This window comes from Chaetura pelagica, unplaced genomic scaffold (genome assembly GCF_000747805.2).
Source record: "Chaetura pelagica isolate M959 unplaced genomic scaffold, ChaPel_1.0 scaffold343, whole genome shotgun sequence".
Classification (NCBI taxonomy): Eukaryota; Metazoa; Chordata; class Aves; order Apodiformes; family Apodidae; genus Chaetura; species Chaetura pelagica.
Window position 1 is genome coordinate 67,122 of NW_009952873.1, and position 25,490 is coordinate 92,611.

At 38.4% G+C, this 25,490-nt stretch overlaps 1 protein-coding gene across 1 annotated transcript in view; it reads right to left on the reverse strand.

Moving 5' to 3' along the window:
- Window positions 1–19,648, reverse strand: part of FGD4 (FYVE, RhoGEF and PH domain containing 4) — a 37,651-nt gene extending 18,003 nt beyond the window's left edge. The window contains exons 1-3 of the mRNA XM_009995212.1: window positions 19,492–19,648; window positions 12,160–12,340; window positions 8,753–9,239 (exon numbers count right to left, since the gene is read on the reverse strand). Of these exons, the coding sequence (XP_009993514.1) occupies window positions 8,753–9,239; window positions 12,160–12,251 (579 nt within the window). The 5' untranslated portion in view covers window positions 12,252–12,340; window positions 19,492–19,648. The remainder of the gene's footprint in view (window positions 1–8,752; window positions 9,240–12,159; window positions 12,341–19,491) is intronic.
- Between the last annotated feature and the right edge of the window lie 5,842 nt (window positions 19,649–25,490).

A 25,490-nucleotide genomic window follows, 5' to 3' on the forward strand; every position in this document is an offset into this window, starting at 1 on the left:
AAGAAAACATAACTTAATATTGAAAAAACAACTGAAATCCAAGATTCATATTCAGTAATAGACACCAGATTTTGAAAAATACAAACTTTCCAGCAGTCTAATGAACAAATACAAAAGTGAGAGGAGGATAAAAATCAAGTGGCATGCTGAGTAAAACTCACAGCCTAAAACATTTAGTATTTCTCAGTTTGTACGGGGATCTCTGCCAGAGCACCAACTCCCTCTTTAGCAGATCAGCTCACATCCTGGTAACCAAGTACCACTGACCTTTCAGAGCTGGAAAGGAATTACTTGCAGAATTAGAGGGAACAGATGGGATTAGTTGGTGTTCGCCCCCGTTTAAAAAATTATTTGAACTGCATGTTCTTTGCATGACAAACTTATAAAAAATACTGTACAAAATGTTTTATGTTCATCAATACACTCATTGGTGATTAATTGTTGACTGCAGTTAGATGGCTCGTTTGCTAGGTCTTTATGGAAGTCACTTTTACATCTTAAGAAATGTTTTCACTTTAAAGTCTTTCATTCTGCAAAATGTATTTTTCATTCTCTTGCAGAGGGGTAACTTAAAATGCTCATTCCAATTTCAATATTAAATGAAATACATTGGTACATGAAATAACGAGTTGCTATGAGAAGTTACTTGAAAACAAACAATGAAAGCACAGCCTTCTAAAATATTAACACATTAAGGAAATACCTCATGGTCACATCTGTCAGATTCAACAAAATGACAGTTCCATTACAAGGTTTTTCTTCCAGATTTAGTGCTAGTGCTGAAAAATGTTCCCATCTAATGACACCTGAGCCTTTCCTAAGTAAATGGCAGTCCTATCATGGTGCTTATGGGAAAGCAGTAATTTTCTAGGTAAACCATAGAAAGACTTCATAACAAAATAAAGAGAAGAGCTTGAAAGAGTTATTTCTGATTTCAAAGTGCACACTGCTTTCCACAAGAGTATAATAAACGTTTGCAAGTACATTTATAAAGATGGCTTGCACCGAACACTGAAGCAGTCTTTTCATTTAAAGGACTTTAGTTGCTTTTTTCCCCCCTTTCAATACTCACTAAGTATTCCCAGACTTAGAACACATTTCAATTCTAATCTGCACCATTAACAGTGACTCTGCTACATGGCAAGCCTCATCCTTAAATACAGGTTTTCACTAGTGACTTCAAAGGTGTTCATTAAATCTGTTTAAATCAGCACAGCAACCACAGTCACCTACAGAACAGCATTTTAAGAGCTGTCAAGAGACATGGCAGGGAGCTGGATTAGCTGTTACAGCTACAGCATGTCGCTTACTGCAGTCATTTACAAGGGATCTCACATATGGATTTGAAGCACAAAACCATGGATGCTACTTGTTCCTTGGCAATTTTCTTTTCTCTCTCTCCTCAACCCCCCACATTCTCCCTGAAACACTGCTGCAGAACCAATCTGCAGTTTTCAGAAGATTACTGATTATCTGAACTAATTAAGAGTGGGAAAAGCATGCATAGCAGACTTGAAAATATCACACTAAATAAGCAATTGAAAAAAAAGCATTTAATCCTCACTCCTGAGGGTCCTTTAACTCTCCCACTCTACTCCAATCTCAGTTTCCCAATCCTCTCAGTATCAACCTCATACATATTCATATATGTTCAGCCTCAGTCTCGTCCCTACATAAATCACACTACCCAAGATAGGAATCTTCTACATGGGAAAAAATACACAGCACAGATGAGTTGTATTTTACTCACAGTGGTGAGCTCTATATTCCAGCATAAGAACACCCACCTACACTGTCAGATTAGTGCAAGTATAATGCAAAATTGTATTGCTACTTTTCTGTCAGGGAAGTCCTCAGTTTTCTACCTCACCACCTCAGTATTTTCCCACGTTATGTGAAGTGCCAGCTGTGTTTTCTGCTACTAGCTCCATCCTCCTCCCTATTCATTCACCACTTCAGTGTCTTATCTAGTATCCTATCCTTGTGTCCAAGAAAAGCACCTTGTGTCCATGAGGTCACTCACTCAAGCTTCCTTTCTGTTGGAGACAACAGGCCACAAGCTATTTTGCTAGTAGTGGTCTACATCTCCTATAAAGCTTCTATTGGTGGAAGTGGCAGCCATTTATCCTGAGCACATGGGGTGAAGTGGGACCAGATACATGGGTGGACACATATGTCCTGGCAGCAGCATGCTACACAGCAAGGAACATTTGGTGGAAAGACTCATCATTGTGCAAAGCCAGTGCAGCAGCTGGTGTAGATGTGTGTATATAGAATAATTTTGGTTGGAAAAGAACTTTAAGATGATCAAGTCCAACTGTTAACCTAACACTGCCAAATCCACCCCTAAAAAATATCTTTAAGCACCACGTCACCATGTCTTTTAAATACGTCCAGGGATGGTGACTCAACCACCTCCCTGGGCAGCCTATTCCAGCTCCTGAAAACCTTCTTAATGAACAATTTTTTTCCTAATATTCTAACCAAACCTCCTCTGGAGCAAATTGAGGCCATTTCCTCTTATTCTATCTCTAGTTACTTGGGAAAAGAGACCAACCCCCACCATGCTATACCATCCTTTCAGGTAGATGTAGAGAGCAACTGCAGATTGGTTCTGCAGCAGTGTTTCAGGGAGAATGTGGGGGGTTGAGGAGAGAGAGAAAAGAAAATTGCCAAGGAACAAGTAGCATCCATGGTTTTGTGCTTCAAATCCATATGTGAGAACCCTCGTAAGTGGCTGCAGTAAGCGACATGCTGTAGCTGTAACAGCTAATCTGCCAGCTCCCTGCCTCCTCAGCCTCTTTTTCTCCAGGCTAAACAACTCCAGTTCCCTTAGATGGTCCTGAAAATGCTTGTGCTCTAGACCCCTCACCAACTTTGTTGCCCTTCTTTGGATGTGCTTCAGCAACTCAATGTCCTTCTTGTAATGAGAGACATGAAACTGAACACATTATTTGAGGTGCAGCCTCACCAGCACCTGCTTCCATTTCCTGCTTTCAGGAAACTCATTTGCAGCCACGCCAGCACTACAGCAGCACACACCAGACTGTGCTGCACGTTTACCCCCAGCTGCCCACCCACCACTCCCTGCAGTGGGCACACAGGGAGTGCCAAAGCTATTGGCTCAGTGCAGGCAGACCCTCAGATGCTTTTGCAGAGTCCAATTTGGCTATTCCAAGTAGCAGGAACCAACTCTTACAACATAATTTGAAAATAAATCCTGAATGATGGTTGTGCCAGTGAGAATGACATGGAGTCATTTGTTATTAGAGCTGTTCAACAAAACAGACTTGTAGAGATAATGGAGGAAAATTATTAAAAGCAAAAACTTTAAAAAACACAGAAAACATGAAGCTAGAATTCAAATTCTGATAACTTAAATGCTTCTCCAAAGAACTACTCTATCAAATCTAATCATTCACAGTAAAAGGGAATTTTAGTTATTTTTTAAGTTGCAAGTTAAGTTTTATTTCCATGGAATATAACCCTAAATTCACACATCTGTCTTCACAGAAGAATAATAAGATAATAGAAAGGAAGATATGGACACATATTTTCTGGAAAAGTTTTATATCTCCTGCCTACAATGTCTTCATTATTTTAGTAAATTAGTATCAATGTTGGGTTCATGGCAGTTAACAAAAAATACTGAGACAAAAATTTACTGCAAGGTATACCTGGACACATACTCTGTCACTTCGAGCACACTTCTCAATGGTATCAGGGAACTTTTCAAACCTCTTGACAATCTGTAATGCATGGCAACTCAGTGTCTGAAAACAATCTGGTATGGTTTGGTGTGATATATAGAAAAGCTCACAGGAGAGGTACAGGATTTCCATTGACAATGAAATATCAGAAGTTTGAGGTAACATTATGTTCCTGATATCTACTTCAAAGCAGAATGCAACCACATTAGAATGCTTAGGCAGCTTTTTTAAGCATTTAAGCAATTTCAAAGAATGAGTCTCTAACTCTTTTCCAAATAAAAGGCAAAAGTTGAATCATACATTACTGTTCATTCTGTGGCTAGAGTTGAACTGAATTCTTGGTTCTACTCTTTCATGAAGTGATCTTTGAAAACTGACCTTTTAGAAAATTTTAGTTACACATCTTTGAGCTATAAGCATATAAATTTTTACAAGGTGCCTAGCTGTTCCAAATATTCTAACTTCTTATTTCTTCCATGAAATAGTTCATATGCTAAACATGATTATATAAACAAGAAGCAAACTTATTGCTTAGCAAATACAAGATACAAAAGTAACTTCAGACAGTTGTTACCATCATTTCTAATGACCTAAACCAGATTGTTCTTTGGTTGAATAATTTATTAGCTAAGGTATTAAAAACATTAAAAATTTTGGTCAGACCACACTTTCCATTCTATCCAAACATTTGGCAAAGGAAGGACTGCAAATTCCTCTCTCTATAGAGTATGCTTACAGTAAGTATTTCACCTGGGCTTTCTTATATATTCTTTAATACCAAGCTGCAAATCCTTAGAATAATTGCTTAAGGATGCTTAAGCAATTTCAAAATGTTCTTGAACTCTGAAGTTATGATGAGGTGTGAAAAATGCTGCTGAGTGTATGAATTCTTTGCATCTGTGTTAATATTTCCTAACATTGTTTTTCGAATGTCCTAAGCTTGCAAAAATTACATTAGTTTCAAACAGACTTCACATACAACTAAATCCCAATATAGCCATAACTTATTACCCAAACCAAACAGGAACCATCTCCCTTCAAGAAAACTGTACCTACGAACATGATAGTGATGCTGTATATTATTTACTTCTGTTTAGGTGTAGGCTTTGGCCCAAGGGCTTTGCAATAATATATTAAGCCACAGAGACAGGATAAAAAATTTAGAGTGTGAACATGTGTTTGCTTGTAATGCTGAGTTTGGTCTAAAGTACGAGAGTGGGGTTTTCCTTTCTAAAACCATTCATGACATGGCTGCTTCATCATCCAAAGCTTTCTTCCCTCAGTATTGGGAATATAAATGAAAATTTCCATGAGAATTTAGGATTTCCTTTAATCTTTTGACTTCTCAGTTTCTGCAATGAATGCACTAAAATTTGCAAGACCTGCAATGAAAACCCTGAATGCTACCATCATCTTCTGGCATGCTGACTCTACACAACAGTCCACTGCACAAATGATGGGCGAGTTTCTTGCACAGCAACGAAGAAAAGCAGTAAAGATCTTGGCATCCCTAAATAAGTGATTCTTCTCAAGCAGATTCACACATTTATATCAGGTGCTAAAGATATACAGCTTTTTTAATTAATTAATGTTGCTGAAGAAGACCAAAAAACCATAGAACCAAGAAGAAGCCAGCAGAAACTCTCAAGTGTTGCAAAAGTAAAATATTTCTTGGCAGCAAGTTAATTAACCAAGTTTTGCCCTATGTAAATCAGAATTTCACCTTACATTTAGAAATGCATTATCTCTACCACGTTTGACATCTGAAACATCAGATCCCTTGACATTGTCATTATAAAGAGCTCTTGAGCAAGCACTTTAATAAAGTCGCACGACTTCACCATCTGTGGCATGCACGCATGCAGTCTATATGCCTATTTCCTACCAGTCTCACAACAAATACCAAAGCATTTGTCTTCTTGTCTTCAGCTGGCTCTAGCAACAGATTTCTCACAAGATGTTATATGTGTGTTAACACAAGGAAGTTAATTGATTGGGATGTTCTTGTACTATTCAGCCTCCGCATTTTAGGCAAACCAAATTTTCTCACAGAAGGTGCTTCTGCTGCAAGGCAGGAAACTTGTCACTTTAAATTTTATTTTTGTTTGTAATACTTGCCATTTGTGACTTTCAAACTAATACAGTAAATAAGAGAAATAAAGTATAGTCCATTCTGGTCATTTGGGGAAAATGTTCCAGAACACTGCAAAATTGAGTAAGCTTTGTCTAACCTTTTCCAGAACCTGCAAGAATCTGACTTTAGTCAGATCTGCAGTGATGAGGAAAAGAAAAATTATGTAAAAGCAACATTATTTCAAAATAAGGTTTCTTCTCCAAGTTTAAAAAGCAATTATTTTCCTTTGATTTTGCACCATTTCCCAATTCAACCATTTCCCAATCCTTTCCAGCATTTATTTCTGCTTTACAGGTACACATTTACAATGGAACATCACCACTTCCTTCTCTTCCCTGAATTAGGATATATGGCATGCAAGTCACAAAGAAGACACTTTGCACCATTATCAAAAATATATATATCAGATGCATAATTTAAAGTTTGTCTATGATTCACATGCATCTTCTGCATCTGCTCCAGTTGCTTTTATTCAATTGTACCTACACTTGCTTAATTTAAAAGGGCGGAAGAGTCCTGTTAGTCTGTGCAACTTCAACTGGACTGCATCCCAGTTTTAAGATTCTTTACTGACTAAGTGGGTGCTTAGCAAAATCACAGACTGCCTAAATGCTCTTGCTTCTTTCCACTGCTTGGACACAGTAATAGCTTAGAGCCCTACCGGTCGTTTCCTGTTTCTCACCACCCTCCCCCCCACCTACTCCAGAAGAGCATGGGCAGCAACTACTTAGAGCTCGATGGTGCTAATTTCAATCTGTAGGCTGCTTTCATCCAAACTAAATCAGTGCTTGATTTTGCAAAGTATAGCCCTTAGATCAGTCTGTGGTAGATGTGCTTCTTAATCTCCTTAGACTAAAGGGGATGTCCTTGTATCGCAAGCGAGCTGGTATCCCAGGAAGCGCTGCTGTGACCCAGTTCACTTTTATAGATTCAATTGTCCACTGATGCTGACTCAAGGGTGACCCTGCATGGCTTTGGTTTGTTTCCATTTTACCCTTCAAGCACCAGCAAACAATATATCTAGTAACAGTCATGTTACACCTCACCATTTGACTCCTGGTCAATATAGGGCACATGTTAGTGAACTAGTACCTCAAAGACACACTTTGAGGAGATTGCTGCCATTAGCATTTGCCCAGGTCCTTCCTGGACTTTACAACAGGACTGGCTCCCATTTCTGCTTTTTCCTGAAAATGCTGCCAGCTCCTCACTGTGTGACTTGGATTCAAGATTAACATCATTGCCCTGGGAGCATTCCACATTTTATTGGCACAGCGCGGGGAAGCAGGCATTGCTGAACAGGAGATAGAAACATAATGAGAGGTGTGGCAGGTTACAGGTGCCTTGGACCCTCACCAGGCTTATGTTTAGATGGGAATCATAATGTTCAATCATTACTGCCAAAAACAAACCCCAGTGCTGGTTTTGGCTGGGATAGAATTAATTTTCATCACAATGGGTAGTATGGGGCTTTGTTTTGGAGTTGTGCTGAAAACAGTGTTAATAATGCAGAGTTATTTTAGCTATTGCTGAGCAGTGTTACACAGAGTCAAGGACTTCTCCTCACACCATCCCAACCTGCAGAGGCTGTGGGTGTAGAAGAACCCAGGAGGTGACACAGCAGGGACAGCCTACCCCAACTGACCCAAGGGGTATTCCACACCATATGACCTCATGCTCCTCATATAGAGCTGGGGAAGAAGAAAGAAGAGGGGGCACGTTCAGAGTGATGGTGTTTGTCTTCCCAAGTAACAGTTACCCTAGATGGAGCCCAGCTTTCCTGGGGATGGCTCAACACTTGTCTGCCTATGGGAAGAAGTGAACAAATCTATTGTTTTGCTTTACTTGCATGCTTTTGCTTTACCTTTTAAACTGTCTTTATCTTCACCACGAGTTTTCTCGATTTCACTCTTCTGATTCTCTTTCCCACCACACCAGGGCAGAGTGAGTGAACAGCTGTATGGTCCTTAGTTGCCAGCTGGGGTTGAACCACAACACCCCCAAAACAAACAATAAAATCCACACAAGCCAGAGCCTTCTTGTCATTACAGAGGATGTTTTATCCTATAATTTATGAGCATTTGAGACCCACCTTTCCTACACACAAAACTTACTCTCAAGTTTAGACATATAGGATCCCTAGTTAACCAAACCCAAGGGCTTGGAGAAATCTGTAATTAACTGGTGCAGGTGTACTCCTGCCAGCAGTAATGAGCTTTATTGGCACTCAGGTGTTTGGTTCTGAGGTGAAGAGGGAGGCTGAGATGATCCAGTGCAGCCCCTTCTGCCATGACTTGCACATGGCATGGCTGGACCAGAACTGTTAATAATGTTCACTGGCCACCAATGCTTCAGCATGAGAAGGCAAACTGCATAATCAAACTTTAAGAAGTGGAAATATGAACAATGTTTCAGCAATTAATTTCCCAAGACAGGTTTTCTTCCATTCACTTATTTCCCTTAAGGATTAAAAACCTCTCTTACAAGGAAACTCAAATTGTTCATGGTATAAGCCCCCCTTGCTTACAAGGCATATATTTCGTATACTCTGAACCTTGTATCTATCTGATAGCTAGCAGACTGCCACTGCCTTTCCAGCTTTGACTTGACAACTACATTTAAGTTAAGGATTCACACAACCCTTTTGCCTGAAGCCCTGTCACTGCAGTTTACTACATGTGGAATTTTATTTTATATACACTGCTAACATCTGCTCCCTGTAGTCTGGCACAGCTGAAGTTTAGTGCTAAACATGTACCTGTATTTCAGTTTCACCTTTTTTCAACCCTCAGATACTTAATGGGGAAAAAGAAAGGGAGGGAATAGGGAACTTATTTTTGTAAAGAAAAATCTAAAGAAAATATAGAAAGTAATAATATAGAAAGAACAAAACAATTTCTCTTTTTACCTTTATTTCTACAGGTTGATCTTGTTTACTGATTTCCTCAGTTGGTCCTTCCTTCACGTTAGTATTAATTTCTAGAGTTTCGTTTTCAGATGGGATCAGTTTATGACTGCTTGGAGTCCTGTAGCAGCTGCTGAGCATCTGTTCATCACAGGCAGTCACACTTTGCAATGACTCTCTGGCAGTACTTTCACTTTCCCCATTTATCAAGCTGTTGTTGATGGCATTATCTGGAACCTGGGTGGACACAGCAGAGTCACGATCAAGCAATCTCCTGTCCTCATCTTCTGTCTGGTCTTGTGCTACTACTCCATTGGCTGTGTGTAGCTGTGCAACCTGAGTGTCGTCGGTATTACTGTTTCCCTGTTTTTGTAGTGGGTGCTGGGAGGGGAGTTTTGGCTGAGGTGATGGTGTTGATCCATATCTTCCTTGAGATTTAGAAATGTGGAGAACAGAGGAATCTTTCTTCAATTCACTTGGATTTAATGTGCTAAAACAAAACAAAACAAAACAGAAAAAGAAACACAGATGAGAGAAAAGTTAAATATGGTGTTATAGAAAATCCTTTTTACAGGGAGTAGGAGAGTTGTGTCATACAACCAATTCCTCCCAAACAATTTTTTATTTTGTTAGTACGATGAAGTTCGGGCCGTCAAGACTTGAACTGCTTTATTCTATTAAAATACACACAAACATGTATTTTTTAGTGGAAAACCAGAGTGCCATCCATATTGATTCAGTACATCCTCATCTTTCTTGAATCTCATTCGTAAAATGAAAGGCAGTATGAACAACTACAGTAATAGATAAGGGCACTGATAACATGAATCAACTTGCCCAAAGTGTCCCAGAAAATTACTGGGGGAAATGGAGAAAGACTTGGGGTCTCCCAAGTCCCAGGCAATGCTTAAACTAACAAGCAGCCTATTCCCTAACTGCCCTTTAATTATACAAAATTCATGAAAAATCTCCAAGAATACTTAGCATCCCTTTCCTTAGTTCAGCATATTGCAGGAAAAGCTTTAGTTTCTTAGTTCATATCTTTCCCCAGTTTCCATATTTAGCAGTGTCCTTTTGTCATTGTCATGTTGCATCTTTTCGAAAGGGTTGTTTGTTTTTTTTTCCCCACCATATTTTATCTCTGTTTTAAACATATGCTATTCCTTGTTTATAACTTTCACCATCTCTATCTCTTTCTCTGTTTTATTTTTGAGATTTTTAATTTTAGGCTAATGTAAATTGGTACAGTACTCTGGAAAAGTGCTTGGCTTCATTATAGTTAAAAAAAAAAAAATGTAAAAAATCATTTGGACAAAAATAAAGCCTGTACATTTTTGTCTGAAGTACATTTAACAAGTCATATTCAACTTGCAAAATGATACCATGACTGCCTTCTAGCATGCTGTTCTTAGTATGGACCACTAATCTTCTAGAAAGATGAAGACTGCTTATAAACCGTATGTTTACTTTAGTTTTCACAAATATTGTGAATATATTTTGCACTTTTGTATACGGAGCTCAAAAATATCTTATACTGGCTTCATCTTTTCCTATCACATAAAAAAACCTTTAAATCAGTTTTTCTTCAGTTATGTAAAGATAGAATTCACATTTTCAATTGCATGCATAAAGCAAAGATATTTAATTAACTTTTTACCATTTGTGCATGTTTGTGACCTATACAGACTAATGAAAATATGTTATCATAATTGACAATCACAGTTTGGAGTTCATGAACATATTACCTCATTATTTGAAGACCAATAATGACAAGTGAAATTCCCCTTCATGGCAGATGTATTTGTGAGCTGAGAACTTCTAAAAAAATGGGAATTGATTCACAGCCTCAGCAGAATATTCCAGAATTTGGCATACTAATTATGAAAGTGTCACATAAGCTTAGATCATAAAGCTGAGGAGAGTTTAATCATTGGACAGATAGTATTGGGTGTACTTAATGAATGATGCTGGCCAAAAAGCAACTTGGCTTCCTGTAGTCCCCAAAACATCATGATTGTCAAAAGTCTGCAAATAAGAAAGCTTTCATTGCTTTCTTTATAGCTTCCTTTAATTGCATAATATTGAAAGAGTTTCTGTACAAACCAGCAGCAGGCATATCTAGGAGGAAAATGTAGGGCTTACAGGTGTAGGGCACAATGAACCTGAGGAGTTTCCTTTCAGAAAGGATAAAAATGTTTTACTAAGGTTACTAGACTGTTAAAAAGGGCTTGAATGCAGTTTCAGAGGAAGACTGAGAAATAATATGGTAACAGGACTGCAGACCTGAGCTTAAGAATTGACAGGATTTCCAGTGCTGCAGTAATTTCTTTTTCCCATCTTTTGGCAGCTGTCATGAAAGCAGTGCAATTAAGCTGCTGCCTAATGACGGAAGCTTCCTGCAGATGAAGCTCTGAAATTATTTCTGATCCACTAGACAAATGTACTTTTGCCATGCCTAGCTGCTTCTGTACAAAGGACTCAATTTCCCCCATGTTGAGGGGGGAAATCTTTCCATGAAAGTCTTAATACCCTGGCTGTTCAGAAGGACATGCTCTGTCGTACCTCATGCATTCATTCCATCCCTGCAGGGGGAATCTCTTCAGAACATCAGTATCTCAAGGAAACACAAGAAAGCACATCCTAAAACTTGCAAAGCTCAACTGTCACGGGTCACTGAACTGTTTCTTGAACTGCTCCTCACTCATGGGCTTTCTGGACGGTCAATCCCTTTATACAGAGTTCTGAATTTCTGCTTTCAGAACTTATAATACTTGTCACATACATCTAGATGTAGATTCACAAATAACACTATTTTATAAAAGCAGAGTCCACTGTGCCTCATGTTTCTTGAAGTTACAAATGTTTCCTGTAGTATCAAAACTCAAAAACATTATATTTCACCAAAACCACCAAGTACTACAAAGCAGTTTAGTGACTGTTTGTCATATCAATACAAATCACTCATACTGTTCAACCTCTTCATCTGAGTGCTCTGAAGAGGTGAAATCGGTATAAAAGGAAAATCAGGATTTCAGGGTTTTCTATTTGCTTGCAAAATTAAATATTTTTTCTGCAAGAACCAAAGAATTTAGGAGTAGCACCAATGTTTAATTCTAAAATCAGCCCTTACTTCCAATGGCTGACATTCTTCAGTATGTCTTTAAAATTCAACTTGTTTGGTTGGGGTCTTTTTTTAAGAAAAATTAAGACTTAGCACCTTATGAAAAAGTACACAGTGTACAGGCCAAATAAACAATTGTCTTGCACCATTTCAAAAGGAAATTTTGCCATGAGTTCCTCTGGCAGGGATGGTTTGAACACTAATGTGATACCAACATTATTCCTCACAGATTCAAGTTCCAGCAATCCATACACAAGAGTCACAAACCAATTCAAATTCTATTACATACCTGCCTCCCTCAAATCGATTGATGAGATCTGACACTTTGCTGGACTTCTCCTTTGAGACACCAGAAAGAGGGGTGGGTGTGTCTTCCTCCATTCTTGGTTTCTGATTTGATAAAGCTTTTTGCCTAGGGGTTTGGTATGTGACAGGTGATGCCTTCTGCAGATGAATTGGCTTTGGAGGCACTGTAAACAGCAACAATAATCACTCATGAACTGTTTCTTTGAAGTGCTAGAATATATATGAGATTTCTGCATAAGAACTTACTACAGTGATGATGAAGAAGAGATGCACTTGGCTTTACTTACCTTTAAAGTTGCTTTATGAATACAGGGACTTCATGTGGCTTTCTTATGCACTGTCTAGTATCATGCATCTTGTTCTATTTCTTGTATAAAAGCCAAACCATATACTACTTTAACAAGGTAGAAAATTTGTTTGTTTGTTTTTCGTAGTGTTTTGTAGTAAGCACACATGTGGCCTCCAAAAATGCAGGTTTTATAATGAAAAAGAATTAAGCATAATAAAAGGATCTAGCTGTCTGTGCAGCTCAGGAGAGAGATTGAAATTGCTGCCCCAAAATTTTGGTGCTCTAATTCTTTACCTTCTCCCTCAGAACCTCAATAATAATAGTCAGGGGAAAAGGTATTTGCCTTCATCTTTGTGCTTCCTTCATGCACTGAACCTTCGTCTGTTCATGCTGCTCAAAACCTGACCTCCTGAAAACATTTTTTTTTCTTGTTTTTTCCCCCATCCCTACCATAAGTCCTTCTAACTACATTGTTAATGAACAGCCACTGTTTACAGCAGTGGAGAGAACACAAAAGACGAAGTGACACATGAAGTAACTAAAGTCACAAGTGCTGGGGATCTTTTAAGTTAATTTTTACCCCTTTGAACAGCTACACTGCTGCATTTGTGAGCAGCAAAAGCACTTCACAGATGGGGCCTGAATGTGTTCCACTATCAGAGCAATGCACCTCCGGCTCTATCAAAAAGAAAGACTTAATGGAAAGATCCTTAATTCCCAAGAACGTGACTGCATTCATTCCCACACACACTCCCAAAACATACTGTGTGGAGAAGTGAAAGCCTTTCACATGTCAGGGAAAAATAAATACTGTATTTGCCCTTTTATAAAATGCAGGCATAACTCAGCAGGAGTAGGCAACGCCCTGCTAGTGGGACTGGTGGACGCAGGGCCTTGGCCACTGCTCCACAAGCACCATGCTCCAGAGTGCCACAGGCAACAGCCCTCTGGTAACTACACAGACCTGCCAGGGAGAAAACATTAATAGAAAGAGGACAGGAATAGGAATTAAGAATCATATGCAACTCTCATGGTAGAAAAAAAAGCACTAGTACAGGGATACACAACAGAGGGATGTGAAAAAGCCACGTTCCTGTCATCACTGACTCCGGAATAGCTTACTGACTGACCCTGGAAAACCTGTCACCACAGCAATTAGCTTAAATCCCATCTGCTAACATTTGAAAGTGTTGTTGAAAAAATTATTGTAAATGTACCATCACAGACAATGATAAACTTGAAGGAATACTTGATTAAGGGTGACTTGCTATCTCTACCTTACATTAAATTTATAGGAATATCTATCTGTGCTTCCAATAACCTAAGGACACTTAAGTGAGACTGTAGTGATCAATGTAGTCTGAAAAGTACTGTCAGGGACTTTATGAAGAAATAAATGTACCACAAAAAGCTTTACACTTCACATCAACTACAAATGCTGTCAAATTAAATAATCAGAGGGAGAAAGAAAGAAAATTACTGTACATCAGATTCTTTTAGTGTGCATATGTGCGTATCTTTGGCCTTTTCAAGCTTTATTATATAGTTATTAATACAAGCAAAAAAGCAGCTTTGGGGAAGCATGCAGAGCAGAAAGGATGACTTAGAACACTGCAACTTTCAAATAGTTACGATGCTATCCTGAAACAAACTGAATATTAAATTGTGTAACTGATTGTTACATGTATGTGTGGTAACCAAAGCCCCTCCTGAGAAGCCACACAGAATTTTTCAGCAGCAGCTGCAGTACAGAGGAGCAGTTTCCCTCCATTCCCTCTTCTCAGGGAGCTGGGAAAAGGTCTAGCAGAATTAGGCCAGCAAGCATCAGATAATTATCCAAGTGCTGAATATCTTGCTGTGCTGACAAAGGAGATGGGACAGCTGAGAGAATTGAGACAAGCGGGCTGGGAAAAAGCAGGACACATAATTGAGCGTGGGCACTGCCATCCCCTTGGGCAGGAGATGGAAAGGAAAGGGGACACTGGGTGGATTTACTGACCAGCATTATGCTGGTTTGTAGAAACACTTCTTGCTCCTGCAATGGATTTTGTATAACTCAGAGTCCTGTGAATTCTTTTATTTAACGGACCCATACAGCTCTTTTGTACATCTCATAAGATGTTAATATCCTCACAAGGATATATTAAAGCTACTAAACTTCAGGGAATTAATTTCTACTGATAAAGCAGAAGGAATTAGTTGGAAGCTATTTTTATACTGGATCCACTAGGGACAAAAATCAAATTCTAGGACATTCTGTAAAGGTGTTGCACAGTTTTGCAGCTATTAGTATGAAGGAAAAATACTTAAAAAAAACCCCACAGGAACCCAGCATAGCAGCATTTCAGTAAGTCAAGCACTAGGAACCTTTGGGAAAACTGGAAAATCCCAATATATTGTAAAACCTTATAACATCTTCAGAGAAGAGCCATAAATCAAACAGCAATGCCAATTCACTAATGCAAGATACTTCTTTACTCCCTACTACCATCTAAAAAGACAGCACTTCCCCTAATCAGCTGCTGCTCTAGCTACTGTAGGCTTCAGAAATAGAGCAATGGGAAAAGGACTGTCACAAGATCAATGAAAATAAAAGAATCAGTAGTGTAAATACAAAATTAAACTAAACAAACCACCCACAATTGCAAACCTTCCTGTAAGGTCAGCCTTGTTAATAGGGATTAGGGAAAACAAATTCCATTAATTCTCCCCTCCATGTACTTCTGAAGTGTTTTGTTTTAATCAGATTATTTTTCAATGTGCACAGAGCAAGGATCTTAAAGAAAAAAAAAAGGAAAAAAGACTGGCCCGTTGTAATACCCTTCATAATACAGAGCTCTGTTTGATTCTACAAATACTCATCTCTATATTGTAGAATTTGGAGCTCATTAGGAGATATGAACTGAATATTCTGCCTGAAGAAAACATCTCGGTCTACTCAGGTATCTGCTGCTGTGTATCTCTAGCCAAAATATCCAACTAAGATTTAAGCTGCAGTGCCTAGTTGTGCATTCAACTTTGTACATACACACAACAAAATGGGAGGTAAAGCTTCAAATGGCTTAAAATGTGCAACCACCTTTCCTGACTCCAAAGCATATTAGCAAAGGTCATTTATCTCATCTCTTGCAGTCTTCCTCTACACATATTATTTCTGCTGGTTAAAAATGCTGTGACACTTTTATTCAATAAAAATACACAGTTAAAGTTTCCTGTGGTAAGCAACTACAGCTCTCCTGACTGAACGATCCTTCACCACCTCCTTGCATGCTCCATCACATTCAGCAAGATCAAATGAGCACAGCTGAATAGATACCAAAGATTTACATTCACAAGAACAGTACAAAATAACTAGTAACCTAGAGTTAGCAGAGGAAGAGAAAAAGTAATCTCTTTAGGATGTGCATTCCCACATTTTTAAACCATATGAGAACAAGTCTCTTCCAATAATATATTAAGATCATCAATAATTATCAGGTGTGATTTGTTCTCTCCTTTGTCCTCTTTCTGAAGATAAACTTAGCAGTTCTGTTGATAAAAGCAACATTGTTACACATTTCTAAAGCGCCACTGAGATTGGAGAAGCCTAGCCAAAAACAGCTCCCAATTTTACTTCAATTCACCTTTAATTATAGAAGTTTCATTTGCCAGGGATGTACAGTGTACATTCCAGACCTTGAAGAGGTCTTGCAGCTTTTCCTGGTCCAGGTCAATTAACACCTTCAAAACTACAGACTATATTATAATTGTCTAAGCAAGGAGGACAGGATTGATGCTACACAGTAGACAGCTGAAACTCACTGCTGAAGTGTTGAATACTTTGTGTCCATACCATTTCACAGTAGCACAAACCAGGGCACCTTCCAGAGTGCAAAATCACCACCAACCCAAACAAAAATGCCTCTTAATTCTCAGCAGGAGATTCACAAGTATTCCCAAGCACTCATTAGAAAAATTTAAATGGGCAACTGATGCACAGTCTAGAACTGACAAGACACTTGACTGCTTTGAAGAAGTGTTGACATTTCAGTGTATTTTCCATCCTACAATAATAATGCCTGGTACAGACAAAAGGTTTTCATTGCCCAGTGTTTAGTAACTGGGTATCATAAAGAACCCATGCAAGAGGTTCAAAGACCAGGGAATAAAAGAAACTTGAAAAACCTGGTCAACTTCTGCATGTCAGTCTACATGCATCCTTCTATTACTAGGTTCAGATCGTTGCCCAAATATTTGTAGGTAAAACAAATTTCAATTTATCTAACAATTTGTTTCATTACAAGTGCATCCCATTTGCCCTGAAACTCAGTAGCGTATTTTGCTGTTTACATTGCCTCCCTCCAGTCTGGATTATTCCACTGTATCAACAAATGCAGAGCACTGGTGTAGAGGCAGGGCACTGCATTTCACAGCTGGTACAGACTGTGACTGCTTTTCTCCACACTCCTAATTTCTTTGCTCAACTCCCTCAACAGCCTTCAGTCAGTTTCAAGTTTTGTTCCAAATTTGCAATGACTTTCATGGATCAAACTGTACCCAATCTGACATATGACTTGCTAAATTGTTGATGGAAGAATTATTGGGGAACAAAAATTGTTTCTGTATTATCAGTGTATCAGACAGCTAGATTATTTTCTCCTTGAAATGCCGGGGGGGGGAAATGAAAACATAAGGAAAGAATTTTATATTGGATTTGGAGCAGAAATGTATTCACTTGATCTAGTTACCCTGTGTGATCTTTCTCCAAATATTTAAACTACTTCTCTGAGACCAAGTACAGACAAAATAGGCTCAGAGTCCAGGATTTTGCAAGATTTTGGACATTTTTCTCTATACTAAAGCTCTATTTCATCTATTAAAGCTAAGTTTACTAAAAATAAGTACCTCACTTATAATGTCAAATTCATCTTTCTATCTCTCCTTTTAATTATATACTTTTTTGTACATTAGATGAAAGTAATTTTGCAGTTAGTTCATTAATAACTAAATACACTGGCATTGCAATTCATGTCTGACATTTCCTTTCACTATGAAAGGACACTTTGTATTTGCATGGCTAGAGCAACAATTTGGGAAAACATTTCCTGCTCTGATAAACCAAACATGTTTCTGTACCTGTACATTAAAAACTGTAAAAAAATATATTTTAAAAAAATATGAAAAACTAGCAACCACATTTTAAACCAATAAACTAGAGCTGCTTGGTTTGCTTGTACCATTTGGACTCCCATTCATTCTACTTTGTTTTGCTTCAATTAAATAAAAAGGCCACTTTAATAAAAAACACTTGAATATGACACATATATTTAGTAGAAACAAATGGAGAAAGACACAGACCCATGAACAATGCAGGCACAAAACACTGCTTACAACAGTATTATTGAATATAATCTACACAGCTGCATTTCTTAGACTACAGCACTACTCCTGGCTATGCCACATTTTGGAGAAAACAATTTTGACAAATACAGAAGTCATGGCTAGGAAAGAGCAACAGCTGTGTAAATACTTGAATGAATGGGGTCCAGTAATAGCCAAGTCCTAATTTATCTAACAGCTAAAATTTATAATAATTGCACTGCCTTTGTTTTTGAAAGGCTGAACATCCTTTTATTGATTGCCCATTTCTGCTTATCTATTAACAAATTCCTAAAATATTTTTCTTAGGAAGAACACATGTTCTCTTGTTAACTTAGCTTCAGAGAACACGTTTCAGAGACCTAGGAACTGGTGCAGAAAGACTACTCAGATAAGTAATGTTTACATATGTCTGATAAAAACATCTTAGTTTAGTGAACAATACTGGCAAAAGTTCTATAAAAACAAACAATACAAAAAATACAGCTTTTTTTCGCTCTTAATCCTCCTAAGTAAACAAAGCTTTCTTCACACCCCAATACATTTCTCCCCTCCTTAACTCTCAGATGAACTCAGGACAGCTGCAAAATTCTTCAAGATGCATTTCCCCACTAATTGATACACAGATTGTTAAATGTTAAACATGTTAAACATGACGACTCTGTGTGGTTCTAGTTTTAGTAGGTGATTTAGATGTGATCTAGTTTTCTATAAGTAATTCCAGGTTTTGTCATATCAGCACCATGTCTCAGAATCCAAATCCCTGAGCTGGATCATGATATCAGTCTTCTAAGCACATTGTTTTTCCAACTCTCGTGGTGAATGAAGTACCTATTTTAAGAGACTCCTAAAATACATCAGTCCAGATTCACTTTGAATACAATCTTTCCAGAACACACTACCTCTTTGTTGTGATCAACCTCAGCAGTATCATCAGTATTACTGAGAAGACCACAAGAAAAAGTAGTTTGAGGTTTAAATATATTAAGTCAACATGCAGGCTAGAAGCCTATTTAGCTTCTAAAAGTAAAGATACAATTTCTGCACAGGAAGAAGGGAAGCCTACTTCTACTCTGCAGACAGTATTGGTCAGCTCTTACTGCACAAACACAAAGTTCTCATCTCCTCACGCACACTCCTGCAGGAGGCCTCCTCTTGAGCTCAGCTAGAACCCCAAAGGTCCAGAATATTTTCCCCTCCACTTCCACCTTGAAGCCAAACCCTCCCATCTAATTAAAAAGTAGTACCACAACCTTCCAGCTCAAATACAGTAACCCTTTGGAAAAATAAGTCCAGACAATAGTTTAATACAAGCAAGGCGCTTACATGTGTCCTCCTGCCTCTACCTACCAGATACTTCTTGGGCAGAGAATCACTTGCTGCCTGGTAGAAAGTGCACAGCAAACTACTAGACACTTAAGATACAAGCACATAGGTATATCTGCACTTTTTAACATATTAGTAAGTCCAACCTTCCTTCTGACAATCTCTTTCAGCAAAATATTTTCAGAAATTACAGATTCATAAAGCATTTACAGAACACCTCTATTTCAGTAACAAGCTTTTACCCCAATACTTTTTTTCCCCTGTTATTTCAAAGTACTCTATCTCTCATAAGGTCTGAGATGATGGAAAACCTCCATAACCAAAATATTGGAGACAACTTACCTTGTGGCTTTGGATTTGAAGCTGAACGTGGGGACTGTTTGACTGGCACACTTCCATTTATTCCCTGAGCTGCTTCATTGTGTAAATTCTGCTCAACTAGCCTGGTTGTGGCACTTGCTGGGCAAGATCTAGACAATATTAAGGACTTTGGACAGATGCTGCTGCCTGAAAAATAAATAGGTACAAATAACCAAGAGTTAGAAACAGGATTAAACATATAAGGTAGAATGATCATAAACATATTTGTTTAGTGAGAACACTTCGCTATACAGAAAAATAGAATACGTGCCTTCCCTCTGAAGAGAACCTCATCTTAAAAACAAGCTTCACCTTCCACTGAAGTTTATTATGTTGCTTAAACCATGAAGAGCTGGCTGTAACAAAAGATTTCTACAATTAATTGCCTAGGCTTTCCTACAAAAAGATTTCAATGTCTACCTGACTTTTTCCCATCTCTATTGTCAATGGGATTCTTGAATAGAACTAGAGAAAAAAAGCATTTTTGTTCAGCCATGCTATTTCTGTATTCTAAGTGTTCACAAAATGTTACAAATTAAAAATGCTTCCTTTATTATAGAAGGTAGTATCCAAAAATTAGATAAACATATTGCAACTTTTTTGTAGGAAAAGGCTCCTATTGTAAGTATTTTTAAAAAGAGCAAAGCACAGACCAGTTGACACTGCTATTACTTTTCTTCCTAGCAGAACACAATTTATTCTTATTAAGAGAATCAATATGCTACTATTTGTAAGAAAGCTGGAAAAAAATATAAAGCAAAACATATCCAAACAATGGAAACTGTAATAAAAGCGCTTATTAGAATATGCCCACACAAGCCTAAACTGTGGGCTTTTGTTTTGGGATGCAGAAGTAATTTCTTTTTAAACACAATAAAAAACTTGAAATACTATTTTAGGCCTCAACATCTCACTCTAGGTCAATATTAATTCATCTTTGAACCCAAAAAATCTACAATTTTTATTTTTTTTTTTTTATATGGGAAGGAACATGGGAAAGGAGGAAAACCCATGTATCATTTATTGAAGTGTTGTCATAATTATTTTCCCTTTTAGAAAAATATTAGGGTAGAGTTTGAACATTCAAATTTATTGTAATTAATTGCCATCATTTTAGTTTTGTTTTCTTGTACTAGTAGAAATGCAAACAAGAGTGGGGGCTTGTTTGCATGTTGCAAAAAAGCAAATCCAAAACCCAGTCAACCATTTCCTCAGGCAATCCTCTGATGTCTTTTGAACAGCAACTAGCCTTCAGGGTCTTGATTCTCTGATCTAATTCATAACAAGGCATTCCTGGCTACAGCCAAGCCTGCTCTTAGACCATCAGTGGAAAGAGACACCATAGTCATTGCTTAACACAGTTTAAAGGCCCTTCAAGGTCTTGTGGATTCCAACAATATTTTCAAGTATTCATACTTTGTTTCTTAGAAGCTTTCTTTTTCCATTTTAATACTGAAGTAGCCCTACAGTAAGAAAGTGCCTCTACAAACATGGACACTTGCAGGGCTCCATGTCAAGATCAATAACTCACCCTCCCAAAAAGTCAGTACTTGAATCACAACACATGCAGGACACAACATGGCTGCAACAGGGCATCTTTCACTCTTCCATTTCATTCAATTAGCAAGAGATATCCTTAGATCGTAAAGGTCCTGGATGCTGCAGATAATTAAGAGACCCACCATATATGGAAGATTCTCAGGCATTTGTGATGTTAGTCAGAAATTCCTCAGCTCTGTTTCCTTCGGTCTTGCTCCATACACAAAAACTTGCCTTGTACTGCAGCAGTGGGAGCTCTGTCCCACATCATTCCTCAATGCCAAGAAGGCACCTCAAGTGCCATTTCCACCTGTCCTATGGAGATATGAGTACTGAAAGCTCTTGGAACAAGGCGATAGTACAAGGGGTCATACCAGCAAGTCTTTCTTGTCTCTATCAAAGAGCCAACAGGCTGAATTTCTCCTTCAGAATCCCATACTGGACTGAAGCAGTTTACACTCCAGTTGGGGAACCCCCAGTTCAGAAACAAATTTAAGAAAGTATGATGCACGGGTCAGTTTGGCAAGTGCACATAATTTATAAATCCATATCCAGAGCACTCTTTAAACTTTGCAATGAGGGTGAAAGTGTGAAGTATTAGAGCCCTCTGAAAACTCCCTTGCCTGCAGATTTGACAGCTAAAATGCTTCAAAATCTCCAACTCCTCCACTGCAGCTCAGGAATGGACATTGCTGCAGTTAACTGTTCAGGCCAAAACTGAAAATCTCCATTACAATGGTACCTTATTTACTAAAAGGATTTCCTAAAAAAAACAAGATACCACCGGCTTGAGAATAGGAACTATTTTACACACAAAACTTTATCAAGGCACCTATTCCTGTTTAAGGTTATCATTCACAATCACTTTAAGCAGAGGCCAATGCAGAACTGCTGCTGAGAACAGGGCAGCTCTGTGGTCTGCCTCTCCTCCCCTATCCTTGTCAAAACTCGCACCTTCCTCTATGCCAGCACCAGCACTTGTTCAACCATACAGCAAGATGAGCAGCAGAAATGATCCAGATGAAAGCTGGAGTAAAATTTTACACATGTTGTTTTCAGCACACAAAAATGCCAAATACTTGTTCCACAATCAGCAGCTCATATTTTGGCAGAGCTGCTCAATTCTGTCCATTTAAGTAAGCAGTAACACAGTCAACCTTTTAGAAATACAGTTGATGCCCTGTAAGTACAATTTAAAATCCCTTTTTAAATGCAAAAAGTCAGACATGCTGCAGAAACCTGCAGTTTTCATTGCACTCTAGTAGATTCCCATTATGGTTATTTCTGACCTGATTAAAGAAACACTTGCATACCACTGCTCTTCCTATAACTGAGAAATTTTACTTGCAGTCAGAAATGCAATGCACAACAAAATACTACCAGCCAGTTACTGCATTCACTAGTACATGATTCATACCACCTCTTATAATCAGAGATGCCTAAATACACTGAAAAGGAGAGATGGGTGGGGAGAGATTTCCAAAAAAATAGAAACAGGGGCAGGCAAGAATGTAAGCAAGAAAGAGGAGGCAATAACTAAAAGAAGAGAGAAATAAACACTGTTAATTGGATAAGTACTAATTATTTTGCTTCTCATCTGCAAGGAAATGAAAAGCTGGAATGCTTGCAAACATGCTTGCATCTGCAAGAATGTTTGAAGCTGGGCAATGCCTTATATACTTTTTCAGAACATTCAGATTAGAAGTAACTTGGAGCCATCAACCTTTAGACAAATATAATCAGCCAGCTTGAAATGCCAGTAACATGAAAAAATGTGCTTATTTATATTCACAAAATGTTAAACTAATGTTTTAGCATTGGATAGGTCCTCCATCAGCAGTTCCATAAGCTTCAGAAATACAATCTCAACAACATTAGGTCTTCTGTTATATTTATTTGAATTCCCACACAGAGCACATAGCACATCTGTATTGTTCCAGCACTGTCTAATTTTTACTGTCATTGAGATCTCATTCTTCATCACACATTCTGAATGGAAGAAATTGAGCGATTCTGGACATAACCAAAGCCTATGGAAAAAGAGCACTCTGTCCAGTTCCGGCACCACCAACACAAGAAGGACATGGAGCTCTTGAAGCAAGTCCAGAGAAGGGCCACAAAGATAATCAGATGGCTGGAGCACCTCTAACCTATGAAGACAGGCTGAGAGAGTTGGGGTTGTTCAGCCTGGAGAAGAGTCCAGGAGACCTCCTAAGGGACTTCCAGTATCTGAAGGCAGCCTACAGGAAAGCTGGGAGAGACTTTTTGCAAGGGGTATGTAATGACAGGACAAGGGGGAATGGCTTTAAACTAGAGGAGAGTAGGTTTAGATTAGACATTAGGAAGAAATTCTTCACTATGAGGATGGTGAGACAGTGGAACAGTTTACCCAGAGCAGCTGTGAATGCCCCTTACCTGGAAGTGTTCTAGGCCAGGTTGGACAGGACTTTGAGTGCAAGTTGTCCCTGCCCATGCAGGAGGGTTGGAACTAGATGCTCTTTAAGGTCCCTTCCAAGGCAAACTATTCTATGATTCTGTGACTGCCAGGAGGCAAAACTGAAGTTTGAAAATTACTTGTCTTAAAAATAACACGGCTATGTGTATCTAGTGTGTTAAGTCCCAAGAACAGTTGCCATAATGGTTGTGGTCCGGATGTCCTACTACTAGATCTTTTCATGCGAGATCAAGGCAAAGCTTCAGCCTTCCTACACATCCCTGAACTCATACAGAGGTTCAGCTAATAGTCTATCAACCAAAGCATTGGCTTAGCCACAGTAGCCAAGTCATACAATCTCCTGAAGAGTTCAGAAGAACATTAAGTAGCACTGGCACTCCTCTTACTCATCAAATCCTACAGGAGCTGTAGCAAGGCCAGGACAAGTGCAAGCAGGTTCCTGAGCACAAACAAGAAGGCAGAAAGTGGCCTCTTGCCCAGACAGTTAAAACAACAGATTTATTGAGGTCTGAGCAGGAAATCTAGTAAATTAGGTCATGGATTTTGCCCACAGTTGTGTCCAAACTTCCCTCAAAACTAAGTTTCTAGTAAATTGGTACCTACCCTTTACAGGTTTCTCGTTTTTTTGTGAGAGGAAGCAACATGTTGCTAAGAGGATTATACTGCTCATGCATACTCAAATAGAAGAATAACTGGACTAAGCCTGAACTATCTGAAAATCAGAAGTATGGACAAAGAGAGCAGCAAGACTGGAGATTCAAGTTTCTCTCAAGAAAAAAATAATCTAGCTTTCTACAAATTCTATTAAATGCTATAATCTCAAGTTAATTACACATCTGTGGTTTGATATATCTTATTGTCCCTCAATGGTGATAGAGTTGTGATTGCTTTGCAGCTGGAGAACAGTACAAGAACTTCATACTGGTCTGTGCAGATGAGCTCTAAAGGTTACACATCAGGCTAACCTTAACTGTGGTGAACCACTGCTGAAATGCTGCAAACAGTTGATAACCCAATGCTGTAAAAAGAGGAAAAAAATAACTTCTGCTGAAGTCAGGAGAGCTGTTTCACTGAAAAAAAAAATCGTTTCCTTTCTGCAAGAACGTGCTGGTCAAAAAATAAAAGGCAAATATCAGAAGGTTTAGAAAGGACCAGGTTCTATTAAAGGATTAGTTCGGATACATACACTAGCAAGATGGAGGTTTTTTTCTTGCAAAAATATTTTCCAGACATAGGCAAAATTATTCTAAGTTTAGCATAGGTAGGTAGATGATTTTCTGGGAATAATGAAGATGTAAAGCATGTAAGGCTCTTATTTCTCACTGCATAGGAACATTCCTAGGACAACTAAACAAGTATCATCCTCCCTTTTGTACCATTTATTGCATGGAGTAAATAAATCTTCAGGTAAATATGGTGGGTATGAACTGTAGATAGCAATAAGTGTATTGATACTACTTTTTTAATTCAATAACCTCTATGAATGCACTCACAACATTTGATGGTGAAGTTAAACAAATGAAATTATTTAATTTAAAACTGGCAGGCAAGGTACTTGCTGAGAAACAGAAAAAACTTAGCTTCTTGGTAAATCTGCTACCTTACATAGAAACACAGAGCAGAGGTTTCCAAATTGTGGTATTCCTAAGACTAAGTATGTGAACCACTTACAACACAGCACAAAGAGCAGTAATACAGAAGGAGAACCGAAACAAACCTCAGGAAGTTTAGCTGTGCACAACACATAAAAGAAGAGAAACAACTTTGACATTTGAAATAATTTCATTTCTAATAAACTAAGGTGGGTTAGACAGAGAATAAGTGGGAGAACCCAGTTCAAAGTAGATATGTACCCATACCTGTTTGCTTAAGATGAGACATTACTGCACTGGTTTGGTTTGTGGGCATTCCCAAGACTCAGGCATTCAGTGTTGCCTCTCCTATGTTTTGTCAAGCTCCACAGTTGTTTTGCTTGGAAGAAATCATG